Source organism: Ruditapes philippinarum, unplaced genomic scaffold, assembly GCF_026571515.1.
Source record: "Ruditapes philippinarum isolate M1 unplaced genomic scaffold, ASM2657151v2 ctg796_1_1_1_1, whole genome shotgun sequence".
In the NCBI taxonomy this organism is placed as follows: Eukaryota; Metazoa; Mollusca; class Bivalvia; order Venerida; family Veneridae; genus Ruditapes; species Ruditapes philippinarum.
Window position 1 is genome coordinate 137,575 of NW_026856503.1, and position 22,349 is coordinate 159,923.

Here is a 22,349-nt window from a genome sequence, read left to right on the forward strand (position 1 = left end):
TACATCACCTGTACTAAAATAGATTTAAAAAAAACTAATTTTATCAGATGAAAAGCGAATTAGCTATTTTTCAATGATTTGGCGGCCATCTTGGATTTCTCAAAACGTACCATGACTTAACATGTCTACCCAAAATTTTTGTAAACTTTAAATGGTATGCTTTACATTGGTATAACATTTCTCTATGGACCTTTTTTGCACACAAAAGGTCCCCAAGTACTGTACTATACTGCTTCTGATACTAATTGTATATAAATTGATGTTAAATTGAAATTGAAGTTTCTGTGTATACAAACATACAACAGATGACATGTTCAATTACCAGTTAATGGTCTCCTGGTTTTTAACTAAACACTTGTATTAATTTCTTATTGGCAATTGAATTCTAGCTCTTTCATCATGATTGTGTCTTTCACTGGATAGGTATATTTTTTCAAAATATTTTAATTTGTTGTTGTTTTTTTTATATAAAATGTGGAAGAGAATTGTGAAACTTTGTTACTCAAAAAGAGATTGTTGTATATGATTTGCTGAAAAGATTGGTCTTGGAGTTTACATTATTTGGGCATTAATTTTATGTTAGAATGATTATAACAAATTCCTTTAATTATAGATTACAAAAGCAAAAAAAATGTATTTTCATTTCTAATTTTCTGAATTATATTTATGAATTAGCAAAACAAATTTACTCAAGACATTATTGCAAACAGGAATTAAAATATGGCTAAGATAAAACCTCTGTAAACCGGAATCCTTGTGAAGTCCAGACATGGTCCGATTTTCAGAGTTTTTACTGTTAATACATTCACATGTGTTGTGAAGTTTATATCTTTTGCCTATTTTTTAATAACTTCTGGTTGATCATAGCCACTTTTAAATATTTCAAGAAACTCAATTTATCTTTTAAGTAGTATCTAAGGCATGTTTATTTTCAACATATCTTTATTTTAATATATCTTAATTTAGAAGTTGGATAATTTTAGGAAAGACATAATTAGGAAATCAAAACATATACATTTTATAAACCGCTACGAATTTTGTTTAATATAATAGTCAATAAATGAAAAAAATGGGAAGCAGAAAAAACAACTCAAATTTGACAGCCAAACTATAATTATGAATTACAGAAAAAATGCATGTGAACAAACAAACAAAAAATAAAACACACATTTGAAATTATTTATTTAATCAAAAACGTTTGCAAATCGAATGGCATGAACGTATATGAATGCTTAGTAACAATATCATCATTAAACATGAAACGAGTTTTACTTTTGGTCCACTTGAAAAGGGATTCTGGATTAAAAACAATGGGAATTTGACTGACACGTTCAGATGAAATAAACCGCCGGAATAATGTTAAAGAAATTCCATTATAACCCAAGTTGTCTCCAAATAAAGTCTTCACATTTGCTATAATAAGTTCTTTAGGTACTAATTGATTAAGAAATAGAAATGTATTTTGCATCGGTTTGAAATCTGATTGTGCATAAAAAGTAAAGACTGGGTGCTGAATATAATCGTCTGTTAAAATAGATTCAAGAGATGGTTTTAAATTTTCAGACGTTTTACGTTTATTTACTGATTCGCGAACCGCTTCAAAATTGAAGTATAAATGCGACAATGTAGGTACATTATCAAAGGTATTTTCAACAAATTCAGTGACAGTTAAATCACTTTTAGATACCACTACACGGTCAATTGTTATATCTAGAGAGCCTGGTTTTAAACTAACCACGCCATGAGGTTGTGTTGAATACACATTCAATCTGTTTACTTCATCTTCTATAACTGCTACTGATGTCATTGGGTAAATATTAGCACCAAATGATAAATTACTTCTATATATTCGTTTCTTTAACTGCATTCCGTTTGAATCAGTATAAAAAACGTTTTTATTATCAATACCGGTTTTTAGTCTTATAGCAAAGTCTCCTAGAAAATCACCACCAGACAGATTGTCATATATGTCCATCTTTAAACGCTGACCATTTAGTCCTTTTGTTTGCTCTAGTATATATCTAATTTTGATGAATTTATAATCAAATTCTACTGAACAATATGAGTTTCCAGATAGTTTACGTACCTGTAACACCTCTGTTATTTTTACATAGTCACTGATGTTAGTAAATGTATATGCATCACTCGCGGTGGTGTAATGTATCAGTTCGATCTCAAAATCCCTACATTTATTTTCTTTCTTTGAACATATCACTTCTGGTGAACCACCAGTGCTTGAAAATTCCACACGCATTTCACTATTTTCACATACGAGGCGTTCGTCATGTTGCGACAGTTTCACCTTAACTTCATTTCTAAATTCGCCGGTTTTTCCCCCGTTTTTAAAAAATACGATATTTTGGAAAGACTCCCAAAGGGGGAAAATTGTGCAATAAATGGGAAAAACGAAATGTTGTCCACCCCTTTTTTAAAATCATAGTTTTAAAACCTTTTTCCGTAGTTTGGGAAACATTTATAAAAGCTGACTCATGTTTAACTGAAAATGATATTAGTTCAGTTCGTGGCTGCGTAAAAGAGTTAATATAAGATAAGATAACTTTTATTTCGCTGAAAATAAAAACCTCCAGAACTTTTCTGGTTTAAAGTTTCAGCATTATCCCTAAAAAGTTGTTGGAATAAACTTAGATTGTTGCAATGGCTTTACTTTCAAATTGTCTGGTCTTTTTGTGATTCCCGAACCGATTCGCATGGTTTTGCTAATTTAATGACTTAAAGGAACGCCAGAAATGTCTTGTGTTTCTACATACACCGTGGCAACCTTTGTTTATAATTTTTATGACGGGAAGTTTCAGAGGTTCCTGTTATTGCTCATGATGCTGAAATATTTCCCAACTGACGCCCTTGGCTGTGTAATAAGTTTTGATATGGAAATTAACCTAAACTTTATTTGATATTGGTTGAATTCTTTCAATAGTGTTTGGAATTGTGAACGCTATTAACATTTCGGTAGCTCTTACAGACTCCTGCAATTCACGCCCTAATCGTTTTACAAATTGACGGGTTGTGAAGTATCCACTCCAATATTTAGGCCCTCTTGTGTACGGAAACAAATCTCCACTTACTGTAGGGAATTGTTTAACACTTTTTGAGGCAACCTTCTCTAATTCTCTAAAGTATTGTGAAAGAGTTCCAAACTGAATATCTATCTTCCATTTACTTTTATCATTAATATATTGCATTAGTTTTTTCAAGTTTTTATATTGATTGTCCCATTCTTGTGAAGTAATATACACCAAATCGTCACCAACTGGAAGGAAAAGCACATTATGTAAATACATTTCGCTCTTCAATCTTATTTGAGATACAAGCTGTTCTGCAAAATCCATACTTGTGGCATTTCGTGGAAGTGACTTATCAAATGACAGGGTAGTTTTTGTTAAAGCAAGTTTTGAGCAAATTTTGGCAGATGGACCACAACTTCCTTTGAAACCAAGATCGTCAAAAGGCTCAACCTGAAAATTTAAACGTGATTCATTTGTAGTTATGGTACAAAGCAAAGTTATTAAAATGCCGTTACATTTAGTCTTTTGTTATCCGAGTCAAGTGTTTACAAAATACGCAGGAAAATCACAATGATACATATACAATGTACATGCATACCACTCTTATTGTTTCTTTCAAGCCGAGCAGGGTAAGCCTTTTGCATGTTGAGAATAACAAAACAAATTGAAAGGAAACATTTATACATTGTTTTATGTGAATTGTCAGATAGATAATATTATCTACCTAATTCCTCAAGCGTTTCCTCCTACTACACGTACTCATGATGGTAACTAAAATATGATCTACTATTACACATTCCGTTTAGGTCGATCGCAAACTTATAGGGGCCAAATTTGAATCTACTTCCTGGAATTAGAGCTATTGGTGTTGTAAAAAAAAATTGACCTGAAAGGTCTCGAACCAATAATTGTCGGGTCGGTGGCATACACCTGTGTTTTTAATCACCTTATATTGCTAACAATGATGCCGACATAATAAAAATAGATATAGATATAACTTACATGTACAAAAGAATCCATGTTGTTTATTAAGGACTGTTTCAGGTTGAATTCCAACAATCGGTTTTTTCTAAAGAACACCTTTGTTCCTTTATGTATATGATTATACACCGAGTGTCTTATTCCAACTTTTCTCCTGATGTAGTGGATAGACGAGGACGTTCCAAATTGGTCCATGTTAAAAGAGACATTCGGGAACACGTCAAAGTGCTGCCTTATCCAAGAATACCCTTCTATTAACTGGTCTATATAAGAGTAGTAATGGGTCACACATTCGTCTGCAGATACCCATGCTCCTAGTGATATTTCAAACCGTCCCGTTTTCACAAGATACTTCAAATTGGCTTTCATTTCATCACTCAGCTCTTTCCATATTCTGTCTAGGAAACAGGTATCTGTCCAGATGAAGGTCATGTCCTGGTATTTCATAAGCTTCTCCACGGCTAAAGATAGTACATGCTTAGTTTTATTGAAATAATATTGATCGTAAGTATACTTATATCCTGGATCATTGTGTGAATGCAGTAAAACTATCACTTTAAGTTTGTCATGTGTTTGCTTACCCTTTGTTTTTCCTTTATCATAACGCAGAAAGTCTCCTTCCTCCGTATGCTCTAAAGCATCTAAAACAGAATCCCAGCTGAAAGAATTCTCCGATGCAAACGTCCGTGTGTTTGACATTTTCAATCCAATTAATCCTGTTTGTTCAAACTGAGCCAGAACAAAATATATCCCGAGAAATAAGAGAGTAAAGAACAGGGCAACGATTCGCCTAGTACGTTTACGTTTGCTTGTAAAGAATACAGGAAAACATCTTGCTATCCTTCTTGCGGTTGTCTTCATACTTGTAAAAGTGTACTATTTGAAATATATAAGTTCAACACGCATTTAATATCCAATATTTTCGAATTGTATTGTTAAAGATTACTTTTACAGACCGATGCAAATATCAATACGCCATACTTGCATTAAAAACAATAAACTAAGCACCTCCGACCTACAAAAATGAGATATCTATCTTCGACATACATGAACGACATTCTACCTTTTTTCTAAAGACAAGAACATGATCTCCGTTTAACTATACATTACGATATTGTGTTAAAAACCGAACGCATAGTAACTGTACTAAAGGCACATTTGCTTTACTACAGTATGACAATATAGAATTATATTCCGTATAAAATAAAATCAAGTACCTCAATACAGTCCTTCAATTTTATTTATTTTTTTGAAAAAAAATCAAACACGGTTTATTTCCAGTACTTTTTCCCATACCGTGTTTTTTTAATTCCTATTTAATTATCGGCGTTTGTATTTTAAAATTCCTATGTAAAAAATAGCTTAAATGCATATGCAATATATCGTATGTTTCAATGAACACAATTTTCCACTACCTTTTACTCAAGTTAACCATATTGCTAGGTAGAAAGAATGTTTTTGTATTTACACGTCAATTTAACTGTGATGTCAAAAACAAGAACATAAATGGAAGTTCAATATACAGCACTCTGTTAGAAAGATTTGTTTGAAATCAATAGACCCATCGTGTCAATTGTATTTACTTTCTATTGTGTAATTTAGGTTTTTATTTTGGACTTATTTGTGATAGTTAAAATGTATGCCTCGGAAAAGGACAATTTTTTACATTTCATTTTTTTTTATTTGAAAATTATCGTTATTCTTTTGATATGACATCATTTTAGCTCGACTATACGAAACATATGGGAGAAATGTCCAACTCACATCGGGGCCAGTGTCAAGCTTATTTTTCTGCAGTAAACCTTATTTTTTACCTTTACTTCTTTAATGATATATATATATATACAAGTAGAGATTTTGATGCTAAAGCATCAAGTCGCCGGATAGAAAATGATTGTATCATCATAAATATAAAAGAATATCAGTTTAATTAATGGTTCAGGTATAAAGAAAAGAGGAACAATATGTTGAGTAACTGTTTATTCACAATAAAACATCATACATGTATATGAAGCAAACTTGCTTAGCAATATTGTCAAGGAACTGCTATGATTATTAAATAAGCAAGTATTTCGTTAGTTTACGTAACTTATTATGATTTATGCTAAAGATTTTATTGATAGTATAGATCTCGATATTAAATCAATTAATATTGCTTGATGGCCTACAGGTGGTAAGTAGGACGAAGTTGTGCCCTAGTAGGCCAAGTTCGAATCTTTGAAAATACCTTTTGCAGTTTTCATAAAACTTTTTTTTTTATTATTTCTTTTAACTATATGAAACATAAGTTGATAAATTGTGTTTCATTTCTAGCATTTTATTTATTTCATAATTTTGATTAATTTTGTAAGGCGAGTGATATTCTTGTAATTCTACTTGTAATTCTACCTTATACATATACCGATATACCAGACATCGAAATCCGTTTTGTATACTTCAGAATCGAATATTTGAAAATATATATGTTTTAATTATTGCATGAAACAATGCAATTCTACCGTAAAAGTGGTATCTGCATAAAAATTTTTTTTTTGTTGATATCAATATTCCTGTCGTTACATACGATATAGTAAACGTTTAATTGCCTTTCAGTTCGATAAAATATTAACAAAAAGATATTTTATTAGTTTTCTTTATTATGTATCTAATACGATCCGTCATACCGTTTTGGTAACCTGCGCGACGGAAATTGACGGAATATAACGTAGACGACGATTACCACTTTTTATTTCAATAAATGTGCCTCTTTAGCATAAATCTATTTTGTGATGTTCAACCTAAACTAAACTATTGAACTTTGACAGAAAGGGCCAAGTTTAACCCTTTACCAAGAAAAAATGAAAAGGTTTTGAAAATTTATTTAATTCTTTAATGTGCAAATTATGAGTATACAGACCTTTCTAATGATATAAAATATGAAACTGATTAATGAAAGATAACTTTGTAATTATTTATACATTTGCATCTAATTAGCCGCCATACCGGTTTCCAACTACATGTATTCACAAGTTATTTGTATGTCTTGTCAGCAATCTGTTACTATTAATAGATTCTATAACACTAACATTACAACGGGTAGTCACGTGATTCTTACAATAGAACAGGGAGAATCTGTTTATAATAAGATAAAATAATGAAATATAATAGGTCTCATAAGATATAAACAACCAAAAAATTTAAATGTGTCATTTCAAATATCATTCATGATTTATCAATCATAAAATAGCAACGCTTGACACTTAGAAAAAAAGTAAAAGTATCCCTAAATTCAATGACTGGTCCATAGGGATACGTTATTAATTCATTTTATGAAAATTGTAATGTTGCTTTTTAAGATGTCAACATTTGTATATTTCATTTCATTTAGCAATGTTACTTTATTTTCGAATTTTTAAGATTATGAAAAATAATTGTGGTCCTTAATTGTTCAGTAATTGATTTGTTTTTATATTCAGATTTTAAGGCCTTCTCCTACCATAGATATAATATTAAACTGTTACAAATATAGTCGCCGGTTTCTACCGGCGACTAATAAGTTTCTACTTGAACCTTCACATATAAATGTTTACTGTGATGAGGGTCATAACTCTGGCACCCATATTATTAGAAGTATTTCCCCCTTGAAACTAATAAAGATTGTAATGTTTTACTAGAAATTATTATTTTTATAAGGGTGTACTTTTAACTTTAAATTTATGTCCATCATCATCATACACATCATATATGATGCGGTTCATAACTTTAGCAACTTCAGAATTACTCTCCTTTGAATTTAAAGTTTTGCTTTTTATTTTATTTATTTATTTTTTGCTATAAATTTTTAAAGTGATAATAATAATAATAATAAAAATAATAATAATAATAATGAAGTCAAACAATTTTCTTCAAACTTCTACAAATATATCGTCATACACAATATAATCATTTAAAGATATGTTTAACTTGAAGGTCTTAACAACTTAATGTCTTAATTGTGCATTTCTTAATTATACAAATACATGTAATCCCACTGTCATCTTTTTCACTTATGCCAGATTATCACCATGGAAGTTGATAAAGTTTTACTTTTACCATGTTCAAGCTTTCAAGTTGATCTGTTCAATATTCAATCAAAAATACAGGATATCATAACTTGTACCAAAAGCTAACTGGAATTCGATTTTCATTTCTCAGATTGTTAATTTTCAGTTCTAAGAAGCAATCTAACCAGATGAAGTCCTGGACAAAAAACTTACGTATTGCAATTTAAGTCACAATGCAGCAAATTTAACAAGTCATTGGTATTTTCATTTACAATTTGTATCAAGTTTTTTTTTTATACAAGAAATAACGTATCTTTTATTATCATAAAATCGGGTATTTACAATTATTACGATAAAAGGGAGATCACCCAAGGCCCAATGAATTAACTGTGTTTTTTATAATTTGCAAATAATTCCAGTGCTTTGATAGTAGTTACTACCTGATCGATTACTAAATCAATACTTTGCATTATAGACAATATTTGAATACAGCTAGCTATAACGGGTGTGAGATGGTCTGTATACAACCAAACATTTTAGCGTTGCTATGACGCCGGACAAATCAAATTACACTCCGATTCATTAGATTTCAATAGGCAACGTATTGATTTAAGATTCCTGACTTTGAAAAGCATAACCTTCTGTCTGTCTGTCATAAAATAGACAGAACAAAAAACATTTGTTTCATCGGAATTTACTCCCTAGGGCGTATTTGTTTTCGGTGTTCATCCATGAAAAGATCGTGTTGATATGTCCCATTCCGTAACATTCCGTATTATATATTTGTCAAGAGTTTTCGCCCCTGGATATCGTAACTTTTCGAGCCTTTCCGTCAAACTTCGGTAAAGGGCCAGGAAAACAAGAAAATACCTTATACATTTTGTTAAATACAACTTATATATATGATATTGGTGATAAAAACGTTTTAATGAATCAAAAATATAATAGAATAGATGTTGATAGTTATTTCAAATTTGATTAATATCGTGACGGACTTTAATTAACGATGATCGGGAACTCCTTGTTTACCACACATCAGTGGCATCGTACTTCAGTGGTTTAGTGTCAAAAACTAACCTCTGATAATAAGTATCGAGTAGTGCCTCGAATGCAAAGCTTTGTTTATATATAAAAACGCATAAAACAACTTAAATTCTAATTGTCCCAAAGATGATTATAGGAAATCGGAGAGGTTTCCGAATCTCGCTCCTTGTATAATACGGAACCTGACGAAAATTTCCGAATTTTCCCGACCTCATGCTGGATTTAATTAATAGCTTAACTGAATATGTCAATATAATATAATTTGAACGTGAAGGCCAATGTTTGCAGATCAATATCTCAACAATTGTCAAAAGAAAATGTACCCTTCATTATAATGCACGCAACCACCAATATTTATCCAGTGATCGCGAGCACTTCAAAATGCTATATTAAATCAATAAGAACTCTTTTTGCATTTGCCGATATGTTCATGACTTCTTATTTAGTCAATCCACAGTTTTTATTACATCAAAGCAAAATGGCGATCAAACAAACACACATTTAAAAAAGAAAGAAAATCGCAAGAAATTCAAATAAGGGGAGGCACAACCTATTTTTTTTTTTGATAATCTGTGGAAATAGCTCTGTATAATTTAGGGCACCAATTTAGTCAGTTAAGTGGATATAAACCATTATTTAAGTATAATACTAATAAATTATAAAAGAGCCGGGAAAATCTGCAAATAAAACGAATGTTACATTTTTCGTCACCAGGACGGTTATTTTAGTTCATATTGCTGCATACCATATTGTTGCATTATAAACTTCAAGTCTTTAGCAATGATATACAGACATTTCCGGGATTTAAACATGATATAACATGCATAATGTCGATTATTCTTAAATGGCTTGCTTCGTTGGAGCTACAGAACAATTTGTCATTGCATTCTGTAAAAACTTGTATTAACGTAAACAGACATTTTCAAATAATCTTTAGTCAGGAATTTCACAGTTTATAGTCACCAAATCCAGATAAAGACTTGGAAGTACCTTCAGGCATTGTTTGTTTGTCAACGCGTCCTTTTTACAACGAATACGAATGGCATGCATATTGCAAGAAAAAAGCTCTTTGAAGATTATTTCAAAATGATCTTAAATAAATATATAGCAATAAAACATTATTTTATATTTCATTGTCCGTCTAGAAACCGTCTGGTCTTGCAAAATCGATGGTATTGAAATTAGCAATTTAATTCTATGTGTAAATATTGATTCGCCCGAAACGGTATGTTTGTATAAGGCGCTTCTGGGGATATCGCTGATTTACAATACCTTTTGTTATATGCAATTGGATATGTCATAAATTGTGAACTGACTTTAATTTAGAATGTATTTCGTCGGACTGAAATCATTCAATAATGTAACATGATTTTTAGAGTTTAAAAGAGGAAAAAAAACATATACAGAATTTATTGATTTGATCTTAAACGTTGTGTCAGTAAGTTTTAAGTGGTTAAGGCTATTTTATGGTAATTTTATTACTTTCTGCCTGTGGTCATGATAACATTATAAAATGGCCTATCTGAATTAAGTTTAATGTCAGATTTAAGCCACATTGTCTTAATTATTGTGCCCCTTGCCTTTCTTCCATTATTGGCTCGACTATACCAAGTATATGGAGAGCTGTCCAACTCACCCCAGCGTCGGCGTCCAGATTTCAGATAAAAGTTTTGGTGCAGTAAAATATTGTTAACTTCAAATATATGTTCTTATCATCAACCTCATCTTATGCGACAAGCTTCATAACTCTAGATGCAATATTTTGATAATATCTCCTTGAACTTAGAATTTTCCTTAAAACAATAATTTTTACCCGTACTTCTTTAATTCTTTAAAGATCAACTACTTCAACTTCAAACTTCAAATACAGTACCTTATCATCAACCACAAAGGTTTTAACTCTAGCACCAATATTTCAAGAATCATCTTCCTTTGAATTTTTGTTAAAAATGTTATATTTTACTATGACTTCTTTTTCTTCAGGTATCTATTTCACACTTCAAATATGTGTTACTTATCATTACCACAAGATTCATAACTCTAGCACATATTCTTTTCAGAATTATCCCCCTTGAACTAAGAATTTATGTTAAAAATGATATTTTTTGTTATTTGTTATTAATTATCGTCCACATCATGTGTGAGTAACAAAATTAAGAAGTTTAGCATGAGTATTTCCAGAATTATTCCCCCTTGCACTTGGAATTTCTTTTATATTTTTTTTGCTCTAACTTCTTTATTTTTCAATGGATTTACTTTAAAATTGAAAGCTAAGTTTCATTTCAACTCCCATATAATAATTTATATATGAAAGGCTCATAACTCTAGCGTCATTATTCCGAATTATCTCCCTATTAAACTTAATGTAATACTTTTTTTTCTGTGATTTCTTTATTTCTTCGGGGATTTAATTCAGACTTCAATATCAACACCTTTGTCATATCTGATAAGATTTACAACACAATTTATTTTTGTTATTATAAATGGTATCTACACTAGACTTAGGATAATTGTTCTTTGTCATTACTCACATCTTGCATGACAAGGTTCATAACTCTAGCATCTTCATTTCAAAAGTTATTTCCTCTTTGAACTTTTAATTTTACTTTAAAAAAAACTTTATATACTTTTTTCTCTTATTATTTTTGATACTGAAGGGATTGACTTCAGATTCCAAAATTGTTTTCTTTTCCATAAGAGCATAAAATGTCTGTTTAACTTTTATTGACATGGTCATACGCATATTATGTGCTGCAAAAAAGATTGAACATTTGAGTGATGCTTTTGTTGATATTAATACAGAAATATATTTATATTTGTATTATATATTTATATTAAGGATTTCATGTTTTATGACTTAAACTCTTGAGACAAAGTTCGAGTACTCTGTCATCTAGCTTTATCTTTCAGGTCATAAATATTGACATGACCGTGGCCCATACTCATTGTTCGAAATAGAACGAATGAATGCTTATGAGGTCACTCGCTCACTAATAAAGCACGCAGATATGCTCAAAATGTCACTCACTCACTCACTCACTCACTCACTCACTCACTCACTCACTCACTCACTCACTCACTCACTCACTCACTCACTCACTCACTCACTCACTCACTCACTCACTCACTCACTCACTCACTCACTCACTCACTCACTCACTCACTCACTCACTCACTCACTCACTCACTCACTCACTCACGCACTCACACACACTCACTCACTCACTCACTCACCAACTTACTCATTCACTCACTCACTCATTCACTCACTCACTCACACTCACTCACTCACTCACTCACTACCTCACTCACTCACCAACTCACTCACTCACTCACCACCTCACTCACTGATTCACTGATTCACTCACTCACTCACTCACTCACTCACTCACTCACTCACTCACTCATTCATTCATTTATTCATTCACTCACTCACTCACCAACCCACTCACTCACTCATTCACTCACTCACTCACTCACTCAGATGGACTTTTCCTCGTCATAAAAGTCACAGTAGGAACTTGATTGTGTCGTTTTGACGCAAAACGCAACTAAACATGTCTTAAATACTAGGTAAAACAACAAGTATCTGCATTTTTTTAAATATATTAATGGCTGCTTTTTAATGGTTCCCTACAGGGATAACAGATGGACCAGTTGTAATACTTATATAAGCACAATACTAGACGGACACATCAAAAGCGATTTATTATTTTACAATTATTTGTCATTCTAGGATAATAAGGACATAATAATGTATCCATCAAATGATTGAATATCGGGTTTTCCCATGAAATCACATAATAAAGATAAATTAATTTATACATGTACATAAAAATCGATCTTTAGTTTTAACTGACGGTGTACAGTTTTACTTCTGCCATAGTATCAATGTCAGCAGACGATGGACGTACCTTTGTGTATGTACAGTCATGATGAAGATGATTTATTGTAAACAAATTGATCACATTGGATAGCTGATGTAAAGTTAAAGAGGAAACAGTTTATGGGACTGAATTTATGACCAAGCAAATTAAATACCGGTACAACTTCAATTATTTTATGAAACTAGAATTTCGTAAACTGTGACAAATCATCACCCAAAACAAACAAAATCCCTTTTATTCTCTATTCTTATTTTATAAAATTTTAATTTGAAAAACTTGCCCATAAATACCCTTTATATATAACATATCCCTCAATGCACATGTAAATTTTGTTTGAATGCATCCTGTGAGTAGAACCATTATAGTCAGAAGATATATCATACTCAAATTTGATACCTGAAAATATTGAAATTGCTACACTAAGTCTATAAAATCAACATGTTTCGACTTCTCACAAAGTAGATATGTCAAGTTTTAAACTTTAAACAATATAGGAGGCCACAATATGAATACATAGATCTAGTATCATTTTAAAAACTTAAGTTTTTTACATAAAAAGGACCAACTTCACTTGAATGAACCCCATATATATTTTGTACATTCTCTTATTTAAACAGTCATATTCAGTAAGAATTTCAACACCTAAATTTTGTCATTTTACGAAAATGCCAAAATACATGATTTTACGTACTGAAAAAGCGGACAGTGCAAGCTATGATCTTGGTCCGCACTGGTCGCATTGTTAGACACAGTTGCTGCCACCAGGTTTAGTTGGTGAAGTTGTATGAACTAGAATTTGTGTGAATGCGTGTATCCTCATCTGAAACACATCTTTTTTATTGACAATGGTCGAATATGGACGGTTAGAGCGCCCCGCAAGTTCAAAAGGTTCACAAAATAAACGCGTGAACAGTTAGCTAAAGAATCAAGAGACATTGGTATTAATGAAAAGACGCATACCTTGAACAAAAAACAACAACAACTACAACAAAAACAACATAGTCTTTTAAATACACATACATTTACACTTTAAACGGCTTAGTGTTTGAAATAAGAGTGCATTTTTCAATAATTTACATGCCATTATATATAGTATTGACTATAGAGACTGCAGAATTCTTTTCACCCATAACGGGTTTATTGTCAGACAGCCCTATACAAGTGTGTACTAGTATAGAATATATAGAATGGCCCCCGTGTTTACATTTACATAAAATACTTGAAGGAAAGTCTCGTGTTAAATATACTGGATTTTATGTTTTAAATAGAGGTTATATTAGTAACAGGTTAGTTTATCTTGTAATTTTATATATTTTTTCATATGATACCTTTCTTATTATAAGTTTCTTATATGATACAAAATTTACACATGTTAGTAAGGTGTTTTTTATTCTCATTAAAATTATTTTAAAGTAGAATCTAGGACATGTAGAAACACCTCCTTGATCGATAGGTTAACAGTAAATAGGCCTATAAGTAGCCGAATGTCGACCGATTGCCCCATGTGCCCCTCGTTACTGTTACGGGTGCACTCTATTACTCACCATCCAGTACTTTCGGTAAAACAGAGATCGAACTTATCATAAACTAATTGATACCAACCTGTAACTTTCACTCATTCCCTGTTATATATGTCACAAATATATCAAAATTTATTCAATAAGAAGCAGATATAACAGGCCAGATATAGACTTTCAATTTTGTCGGCCATTAAAAAAAGCAAAAAAAAGGCAAAAGAAAGTCATCATTTAGATCTATATAGCGGTAAATGTTTTTGTTTTTATTTGTTTTCTTTTATTTCTTCATATTTCGGTAAAAATTACCCCAATGTTATATATAATGGTTATAGCTCTAGTTAGATATTCAAACTTTACACAAAATTTGTTGTTGTTTTTTCTACAAACAAGAACATACAGAAAAATAAATGGTTCACCGTTAAAAAAGATCTATATAACTCGGCCTAATATATAAAATGTACATGTACGTATATGTATAATGATTGCAAATTATTTAGAAGTTTGCCATTTTGGCAGAAGATTTCATTCTTAATAATAATACGAAAAATAATGTAAAAAAACTTAATGTGTTGCTTGCTTTATAATATATAAAAATATATAAATTTAAGAAACATTTTTTATCAATTTGTCATAGATCTATTTTCTTATCACATTAAAATGTACTCAAGATTATTGCATTCTTGGGCTACATTTGTAGATTTTTTATTAAATTACATTATTTACCTGAATTGACTATAGGTACACCGTTTTATTTATAAATCTTAAATTAAAATTCATAAAAATAAATCCAATTTAGATATAGATCCTAATTTGCTTTACTTTGACATACAGTAGGCCTAGCTCTAGATCTACCCGACATGCTAGCTCTATATTTCTTTTTATTTTACTTTTTTTATTTCATTTTTGTTTGTTTGTTAAAAGTAATATTATGGTGGCATATTTCTGCCACCAGATAACCTGATAATTAACTAGTTAATTAAGAGGTTAACTAGTTACGTAACTAGTTAACCTCTTAATTAACTAGTTAATTATCAGGTTACTGATAATTAACTAGTTAATTAAGAGGTTAACTAGTTACGTAACTAGTTAACCTCTTAATTAACTAGTTAATTATCAGGTTAACTAGTTACGTAACTAGTTAATTTTTTCAATAAAGAAAAGATCATAACGGGAAAAAATGCATGTTAGTGCCTGCAAACTGCCATCCCTTATTGTCAGCTTAATATTAAGAGGTTAACTAGTTACGTAACTAGTTAACCTGATAATTAACTAGTTAATTAATAGGTTAACTAGTTAAATAAATACTTAACTAGTTAACCTCTTAATTAACTAGTTAATTATCAGGTTAACTAGTTACGAAAATACCTAACTAGTTAACCTAATACTTAACTAGTTAATTATCAGGTTAACTAGTTACGTAACTAGTTAACCTGATAAATAACTAGTTAGTTAAGAGGTTAACTAGTTACGTAAAAACGTAACTAGTTAACCTCTTAATTAACTAGTTATTTATCAGGTTAACTAGTTAGGTATTTGCGTAACTAGTTAACCTCTTAACTAACTAGTTATTTATCAGGTTAACTAGTTACGTTTTTATGTAACTAGTTAACCTCTTAATTAACTAGTTATTTATCAGGTTAACTAGTTAGGTATTTGCGTAACTAGTTAACCTGATAATTAACTAGTTAATTAAGAGGTTAACTAGTTACGTAACTAGTTAACCTCTTAATTTTAAGATGATGATATAATAAAAGGATGGCAGTTGCAGGCACTAACATGCATTTATTTCCCGTTATGATCTTTTCTTTATTGAAAAAATTAACTAGTTACGTAACTAGTTAACCTCTTAATTAACTACTTAATTATCAGGTTAACTAGTTACGTAACTAGTTAACCTCTTAATTAACTAGTTTGTTATCAGGTTATCTGGTGGCAGAAATATGCCACCATATAATATAGCTAATGAAGAAGATTTATCTAACCACAGCATTTCCCAAACGAAATAAAATTAATGATATGGCACTAAGCACTGATTCAATATCATTATAAATGTATGGATCAATAAAAACAACAGGTTGAATGTTGTCAATAAATGAATAAATATGTTGTGTATTAAAATATAAATGCTAGAGAAATAGTTTAAATAAGTTTAAATATGGACAGTAAACCGTAAACGGGTAAAATTATTAGTAAATCTACATACTATTTTACACACGCTGCGCAGTGTGTATTCTGCTATTTATAGTAACATAGTAACCGATACGTTCAATAAACACAATATGAACATATTGGTTTGTAAAATTAGGACTTAAATATCGATCCATAAATGGTGTCTAACGGTGTTAATAACACATATAAAACATATTTTCGTGACGTTGAAGCGTTCGTGTATCGCTGTGTGAATGTTATTAGATAATATTTTTATTTGTAATGTCACAAAAACGAAATGTTTCTGACATAGATGGCATGGCAGTGGAGAAAAGGAAGGATGTTTAAGATAAAAATGAAGACGTTTCTGTTCAGAGTTATTGGCGACAAATCACGAATATGTCAGTAAGTATATTGTTATTTATTTAAAATTTACGTTTTGTTTGTTCCGGCACGGTTTGTAATTACAGTCCGTGGTCCCAGTGTTTGTTCTATGATAATTATAATTTATGATATCTCTTTATTATTCGCGTCTTAACATGTTTATATTCCGTATTGGTCCCGTATCACATTCCGTATACATTACAGACTAATGAATATTCGTCTTCCCAGAACACATTAACTGTACAGTAATACAGTATCTAGAGCATGTAAATTTTATTCATTAAGTATAAGTATTAATAAGATTTCATATTTTTCTAACAACGTTATTAATAAATTCATATGAATTAAATAACTAAAAATATATAATTATGTATATAAAGTTGTTATTGCACGTTTTTCTGTAAATTTTAGAATGACGTCACCACGACTGTTAATACTACTTGCTGCGATTTGCATATGTTTTCTTATGTACAACCATTTAACTAACATCAGAAGGAATGGTAAGTTTATCAACCTAACCAATCTTTTATTTAACTTTAACATTTAACCTGCAGGAATCAAAACTGAAAAGTATAGAGCCAGACCAGCCTACCCATCCGTATAGTCTGACCAGGCTCTATACTGTTGGTAGCCTTTCTGAAATGCCCAAAAGATTTAATGTCTGAACATGTTCAAAATTAAAAAAAATAGACCAATTTCATTACACAAATTAAGGAGATTAAGGGTTAATGCTTTGAACTATGATGATCGCTTTGCATCTCCAAATTGTTAACCTATATAGAGTTGTCGTTACTTGTTTTATGATAACAATGTAGACCTGGTTGATATATCCTTACTAAACATTATTTTCAAATTTCATTGATTTTGTACAAAACCTTTATATGAAACACACATCGTAACTATGTTAATTAAAATTTACATTTTTTATTTCATTTTATTTAAGTGTTTACATAATTACCCGTAAGCACGAGTAAAATAAAAAATAGGATTTAAAGTCATCTCTTATCTTCATTTGTGAAATTTTTACAGTGTATACCTAATATGTTAGAAATGGATGTATATATATGCACGCTTTGTGTTTTTTCTCACTAGATGAAATACCTACGTTTAGTCTTGAAACAATGCTAGAGAAGCACATTGGACCAATTCCTCGAGCTAATACACTGATGAAGCAAAGAGCGACATCTAATAATAGTTATATCAGAGGTAGGTTTACTTCAGTTAAACAATCACGTGACAGCTAACCTTTAACCTTCTAGAACCGGAAGTGGTTAGCCTTTGCCATCAGTAGGGACATCCGTCCGACCAGGCTGTATACTGTTGGAAACTGTATTTATTTGTATTTTGATATTGAAATCCCTTAAAATTTGAATGGACTGTTCCATATTTTAGACAAGGAAAGTCCATTATACAGTCAGCAGGTCAGGCCTGGATATTTTGAAAGCATTAAATGATTTGACATTAATATCTTTTGGATTTATATTGCAACCGATAATTTGTCTACAGCAAGTATTGTATTGTACATGTATTTTGAAATTACTTTTAAGTTTGTTTTCAAAGTTCAGACACATAAACAAGGCAAAACATTGTTTTCTTATTATTTTATCATCTTGTACGATTGCCGTCTGCTGTGTGTACGTTTGTCGTTTGCTATGTAAGTCTCATTGTTTCTTTTTTTCAGAAACAAACGCTAACTTTACAGGACTGCATCGAAAGATCCGTGTGCTTTGTTTTGTACTTACAACGCATGAAAGCTTGACACTGAAGGCTGAACATGTTAGACGAACATGGGGACATAAGTGCAACAAACTTTTATTCTTCAGTTCTAAAACAGACGATACATTTCCGGCAATAGGACTCGACACAGAAGAAGGCTATCTAAAATTAAGTGGAAAAACATTGCACGCATTAACTTACATATTTCATAATCATTTCAACGACGCCGAGTGGTTTTTAAAAGCAGACGATGATACTTTCGTAATTTTAGAAAATCTTAGATACTTTTTATCGGACAAAGACCCAAACACACCAGTCTTCTTTGGCCACCGTTTCAAAACCATATTAAAACAAGGTTTTACAAGCGGAGGTGCGGGTTATGTATTAAGTAAAGAAGCGTTAAGTTTGTACGGTAAATATGGCCAAGATCCTAAATTGTGCAATACAAGTTATGCAGCCGAAGATGTTGATTTCGGTGCTTGCATGCAAAGCATTGGTGTTCGCCTTGGGAATTCAACTGATAAGCATGGTCGAAGTAGATTTCACTGTTTTCATCCAGAAGCACACGTGATTGGCCAGTACCCGTCGTGGTATAAACCATATGACGCTAATGGAGCTAAAATGGTGAGTCCCAGAACTATACCTGAACCATAATAATTACTATTTTATGAATTTTCATTACCTACATTACAAAAGGTGATTGTATTCCAGATTTCATAATTATACATGCATTAGATATACTTTCTTTAAAAATGAAATTAGATTATGAAAAACAGCAGTTTTCTTGGAATGAATATAATCATTAAAAAGAATATCACGACCTGTAGCCTTCTGGCAGCAAACGACTCTAATCACGTGACCAGAGCCAACCAAGATCAGCCTGCTTTTTTTTTGTCAGTCTGATCACGGCCTACACTGTTTGTTTTTAAGATATCCAGATATCTATAACAATATCTTTGGCAGGGTAATGGTTATACAAATTTCCTAAGAACAAACTATTCTTTATATTAAGATATTTTTTCACTTATCTCATATAAATATGATTATTTTAACATCACATATTTTTCTCTTTCTATGGATCAGCTCTTAAATATAAAATTATTATACATGTATATCATTAACATACATGTACATGTAAATCTTGATGTTTTGTTTTAAATCTTACAGGGAGAAGAATCAATGAGTGACTATGCAGTATCATTTCACTATGTCCCTCCCCAGGACATGTATCTATTCCATTATTTTATATACCATCTACATCCTCATGGAATAGTTTATAATGATAAATAAGACCACATACTTCAAGTAGAGATGTGGCCAAGTTGTTAACATGCTGGACTTGCTAGTAATCTAAAGATTACAGTAGTAATTCAAGGATTGCAGTAGAAAACTAAGGATTGCAAAAGTAATGTAAGGATTGCAGTAGAAATGTAAGGATTGCAATAGTAATCTAAGGATTGCAATAGTAATCTAAAGATTGCAACAGTAATCTAAGGATTGCAGAAGAACTTTAAGGATTGCAGTAGTAATCTAAGGATTGCAACAGTAATCTAAGGATTGCAACAGTAATCTAAGGATTCCAGAAGTAATTTAGGAATTGATGCTCTATGGAGTGCACTAGTAATTTAAAGATTGCAGTAGTAATCTAAGGATTGCAGAAGTAATCTAAGGATTTCAATAGTAATCTAAGGCTTTAGTTATAGTAATCTACGGATTGCAATAGTAATCTAAGGAATTTAATAGAAATCTACAGATTGCAATAGTAATCAAAGGATTGCTGAAGTAATCTAAGGATTGCAATAGTAATCTAAGGATTGCAGAAGTTATCTATGGATTGCAATAGTAATCTAAGGATTGTAACAGTAATCTATGGATTCCATTAGTAATCTAAGGATTGCACTAGTGTTCTTAGGATTGCAATAGTTATCTAAGGATTGCTGATATATGAGTTCATTAGTTATGTAAGCACTAGTTATATAAGGATTACTAATAATAATTATTGAACTAGTAATGTGAAAATTGCACTGGTAATCTAAAGAATATTTATCTTACTTTTTCATTACTTATCTAAGGATTGCTGATATATGGATTGCACTAGTAATCTAAGGATTGCAGTAGTAATCTAAGGATAGCAAAAGTAATCTAAGGATTGTGGCAGTAATCTAAGGATTGCACTATTCATTTAAGAATTCCTGATATATTGATTGCAGTAGTTATATAAATATTTCACTAAGTCTAGTAATTAAAGGATTGCTAATAAAATGATTGATCTAGTTATATAAGAATTTCACTAGTTATCTAAGGATTGCTTACATGAGGGTTTCAGTAGTAATGTAAGGATTGTTAGCCTTAGGTGGTGGGTTCAGGCTCAATGCAGGAAGCTTCACACTTATATAATATGCTAACTTGCTTTCTGTAAGGTCAATAATTCATGTCATTTTTGTATTTGCCATATGTTATATGGAAATATGTTATTGTATCATGCAACAAGAAACACAACTTGTTAAAGTACTTGATAAAAAATCTTGACTGCTATTGTTCAGTAATGGTTGGTTCCAGGAACAATACCAAGGTGTGTCTATAAGCTTGATAGCTTTCTACACAATCGATCTTAACTTGTTTTAATACCACTGTTAGGTGCTTACAATGTGCTCAAAATCAATGACTGATTTCATAAATTTATGTTTTTTTGCCATGTAATATTCAATACATGTATGTTAATCTCTGCTATATATTAAAGTATTGCTTTTTACATTTAATACCTTCATGAGGTTTATTTGTTTAATTGTATTTTCTTCATTAATAACATGTGATTGTTCACTATGACAGTTATATCAATTAAGCATGATAATTATTAAATTGGACTTTGTATATGTACAAATATATAAAGATATAATTATGTACACTGTACATATTGTGCTACCTTGCTTATTAATATGCATTTTATGTTATTATGTTCTTAATTTCAAATAAAATTGTACGTCTATCCATCTATGTGTATCTGTTTCATACTCCTTTATGACTGTTCCATGACCAAGTGATAATTGTAGCTGTTATTGGATAACTGGCCCTCCGGCTCTTTGGCACTGATCTCTCCAATAACTTTGTGTTCATATGAGCCGCGTCACGACAAACCCAACGTAATGCGTTTGCGACCAGCATGGATCCAGACCAGCCTGCGTATCCGCGCAGTCTGATCAGGAACCATGCTGTTCGCTTACCAACCATATTTCAAGTACAGAAACAAACTGATAGCGAACAGCATGGATGCGCAGGCTGGTCTGGATCCATGCTGGTCGCAAATGCATAACGTTGGTTTTGTCGTGACGCGGCTCATATGTGGTAGCCATTCGTCTCTCATACGAAAGGTCCGTGGTTCTACCCGGATGTCTTCACGTACCTGAAACAGCAAGTGAGGGTGTCAAGCTGAAAAGTCTCCCCATGACACGGTGTACTTAAACAAATTACGTGTAAACACGTGCAAAATGGCTAAATGAGTTATCTATGTACGTGGATATTACTGTTAGTTACCATCTTCAAAAATAAACTTCTGCACAGTTTCTACCATCTAGGATCTAAAGTAGTCTTTGCCACCAATTTAGACTCCAGCCGCATGTACATTCGTGC

General features: G+C 31.4%; 2 protein-coding genes across 3 annotated transcripts; one reads left to right on the forward strand and one right to left on the reverse strand.

Moving 5' to 3' along the window:
* Positions 1-2,897: 2,897 nt before the first annotated feature.
* On the reverse strand, positions 2,898-5,477 carry LOC132746787 (alpha-mannosidase 2-like). The gene is made up of 2 exons (XM_060736037.1): positions 4,026-5,477; positions 2,898-3,473 (listed from the first exon to the last, which is right to left on the reverse strand). The coding sequence occupies exons 1-2, from the start codon at positions 4,863-4,865 to the stop codon at positions 2,898-2,900; spliced, it is 1,416 nt and encodes a 471-aa protein (XP_060592020.1). The 5' UTR covers positions 4,866-5,477.
* An 8,584-nt stretch (positions 5,478-14,061) lies between these two features.
* LOC132746781 (glycoprotein-N-acetylgalactosamine 3-beta-galactosyltransferase 1-like) lies at positions 14,062-21,690 on the forward strand. 2 transcript variants are annotated; one of them, XM_060736031.1, is made up of 6 exons: positions 14,062-14,243; positions 16,936-17,027; positions 17,418-17,506; positions 18,099-18,212; positions 18,688-19,346; positions 19,890-21,690. In XM_060736031.1, the coding sequence occupies exons 2-6, from the start codon at positions 16,936-16,938 to the stop codon at positions 20,010-20,012; spliced, it is 1,077 nt and encodes a 358-aa protein (XP_060592014.1). In that variant the 5' UTR covers positions 14,062-14,243; the 3' UTR covers positions 20,013-21,690. The 2 variants fall into 2 exon arrangements, with proteins under 2 accessions (XP_060592014.1, XP_060592013.1); XM_060736030.1 differs by lacking the exon at positions 14,062-14,243 and having other exon boundaries at positions 16,557-17,027; positions 19,890-21,677.
* Positions 21,691-22,349: the final 659 nt, after the last annotated feature.

What these genes read in the sequence shown, in the direction of transcription:
- LOC132746787 (XM_060736037.1), bottom strand. Translation starts at nt 4,865, where the DNA reads ATGAAGACAACCGCAAGAAGGATAGCAAGATGTTTTCCTGTATTCTTT. An exon ending in ACATGGATTCTTTTGTACAT is followed by an intron (nt 3,474 to 4,025) that starts GTAAGTTATATC and finishes TTAAATTTTCAG; the next exon opens with GTTGAGCCTTTTGACGATCT.
- LOC132746781 (XM_060736031.1), top strand. Translation starts at nt 16,936, where the DNA reads ATGGCATGGCAGTGGAGAAAAGGAAGGATGTTTAAGATAAAAATGAAG. An exon ending in GACAAATCACGAATATGTCA is followed by an intron (nt 17,028 to 17,417) that starts GTAAGTATATTG and finishes TGTAAATTTTAG; the next exon opens with AATGACGTCACCACGACTGT. An exon ending in TAATAATAGTTATATCAGAG is followed by an intron (nt 18,213 to 18,687) that starts GTAGGTTTACTT and finishes TCTTTTTTTCAG; the next exon opens with AAACAAACGCTAACTTTACA.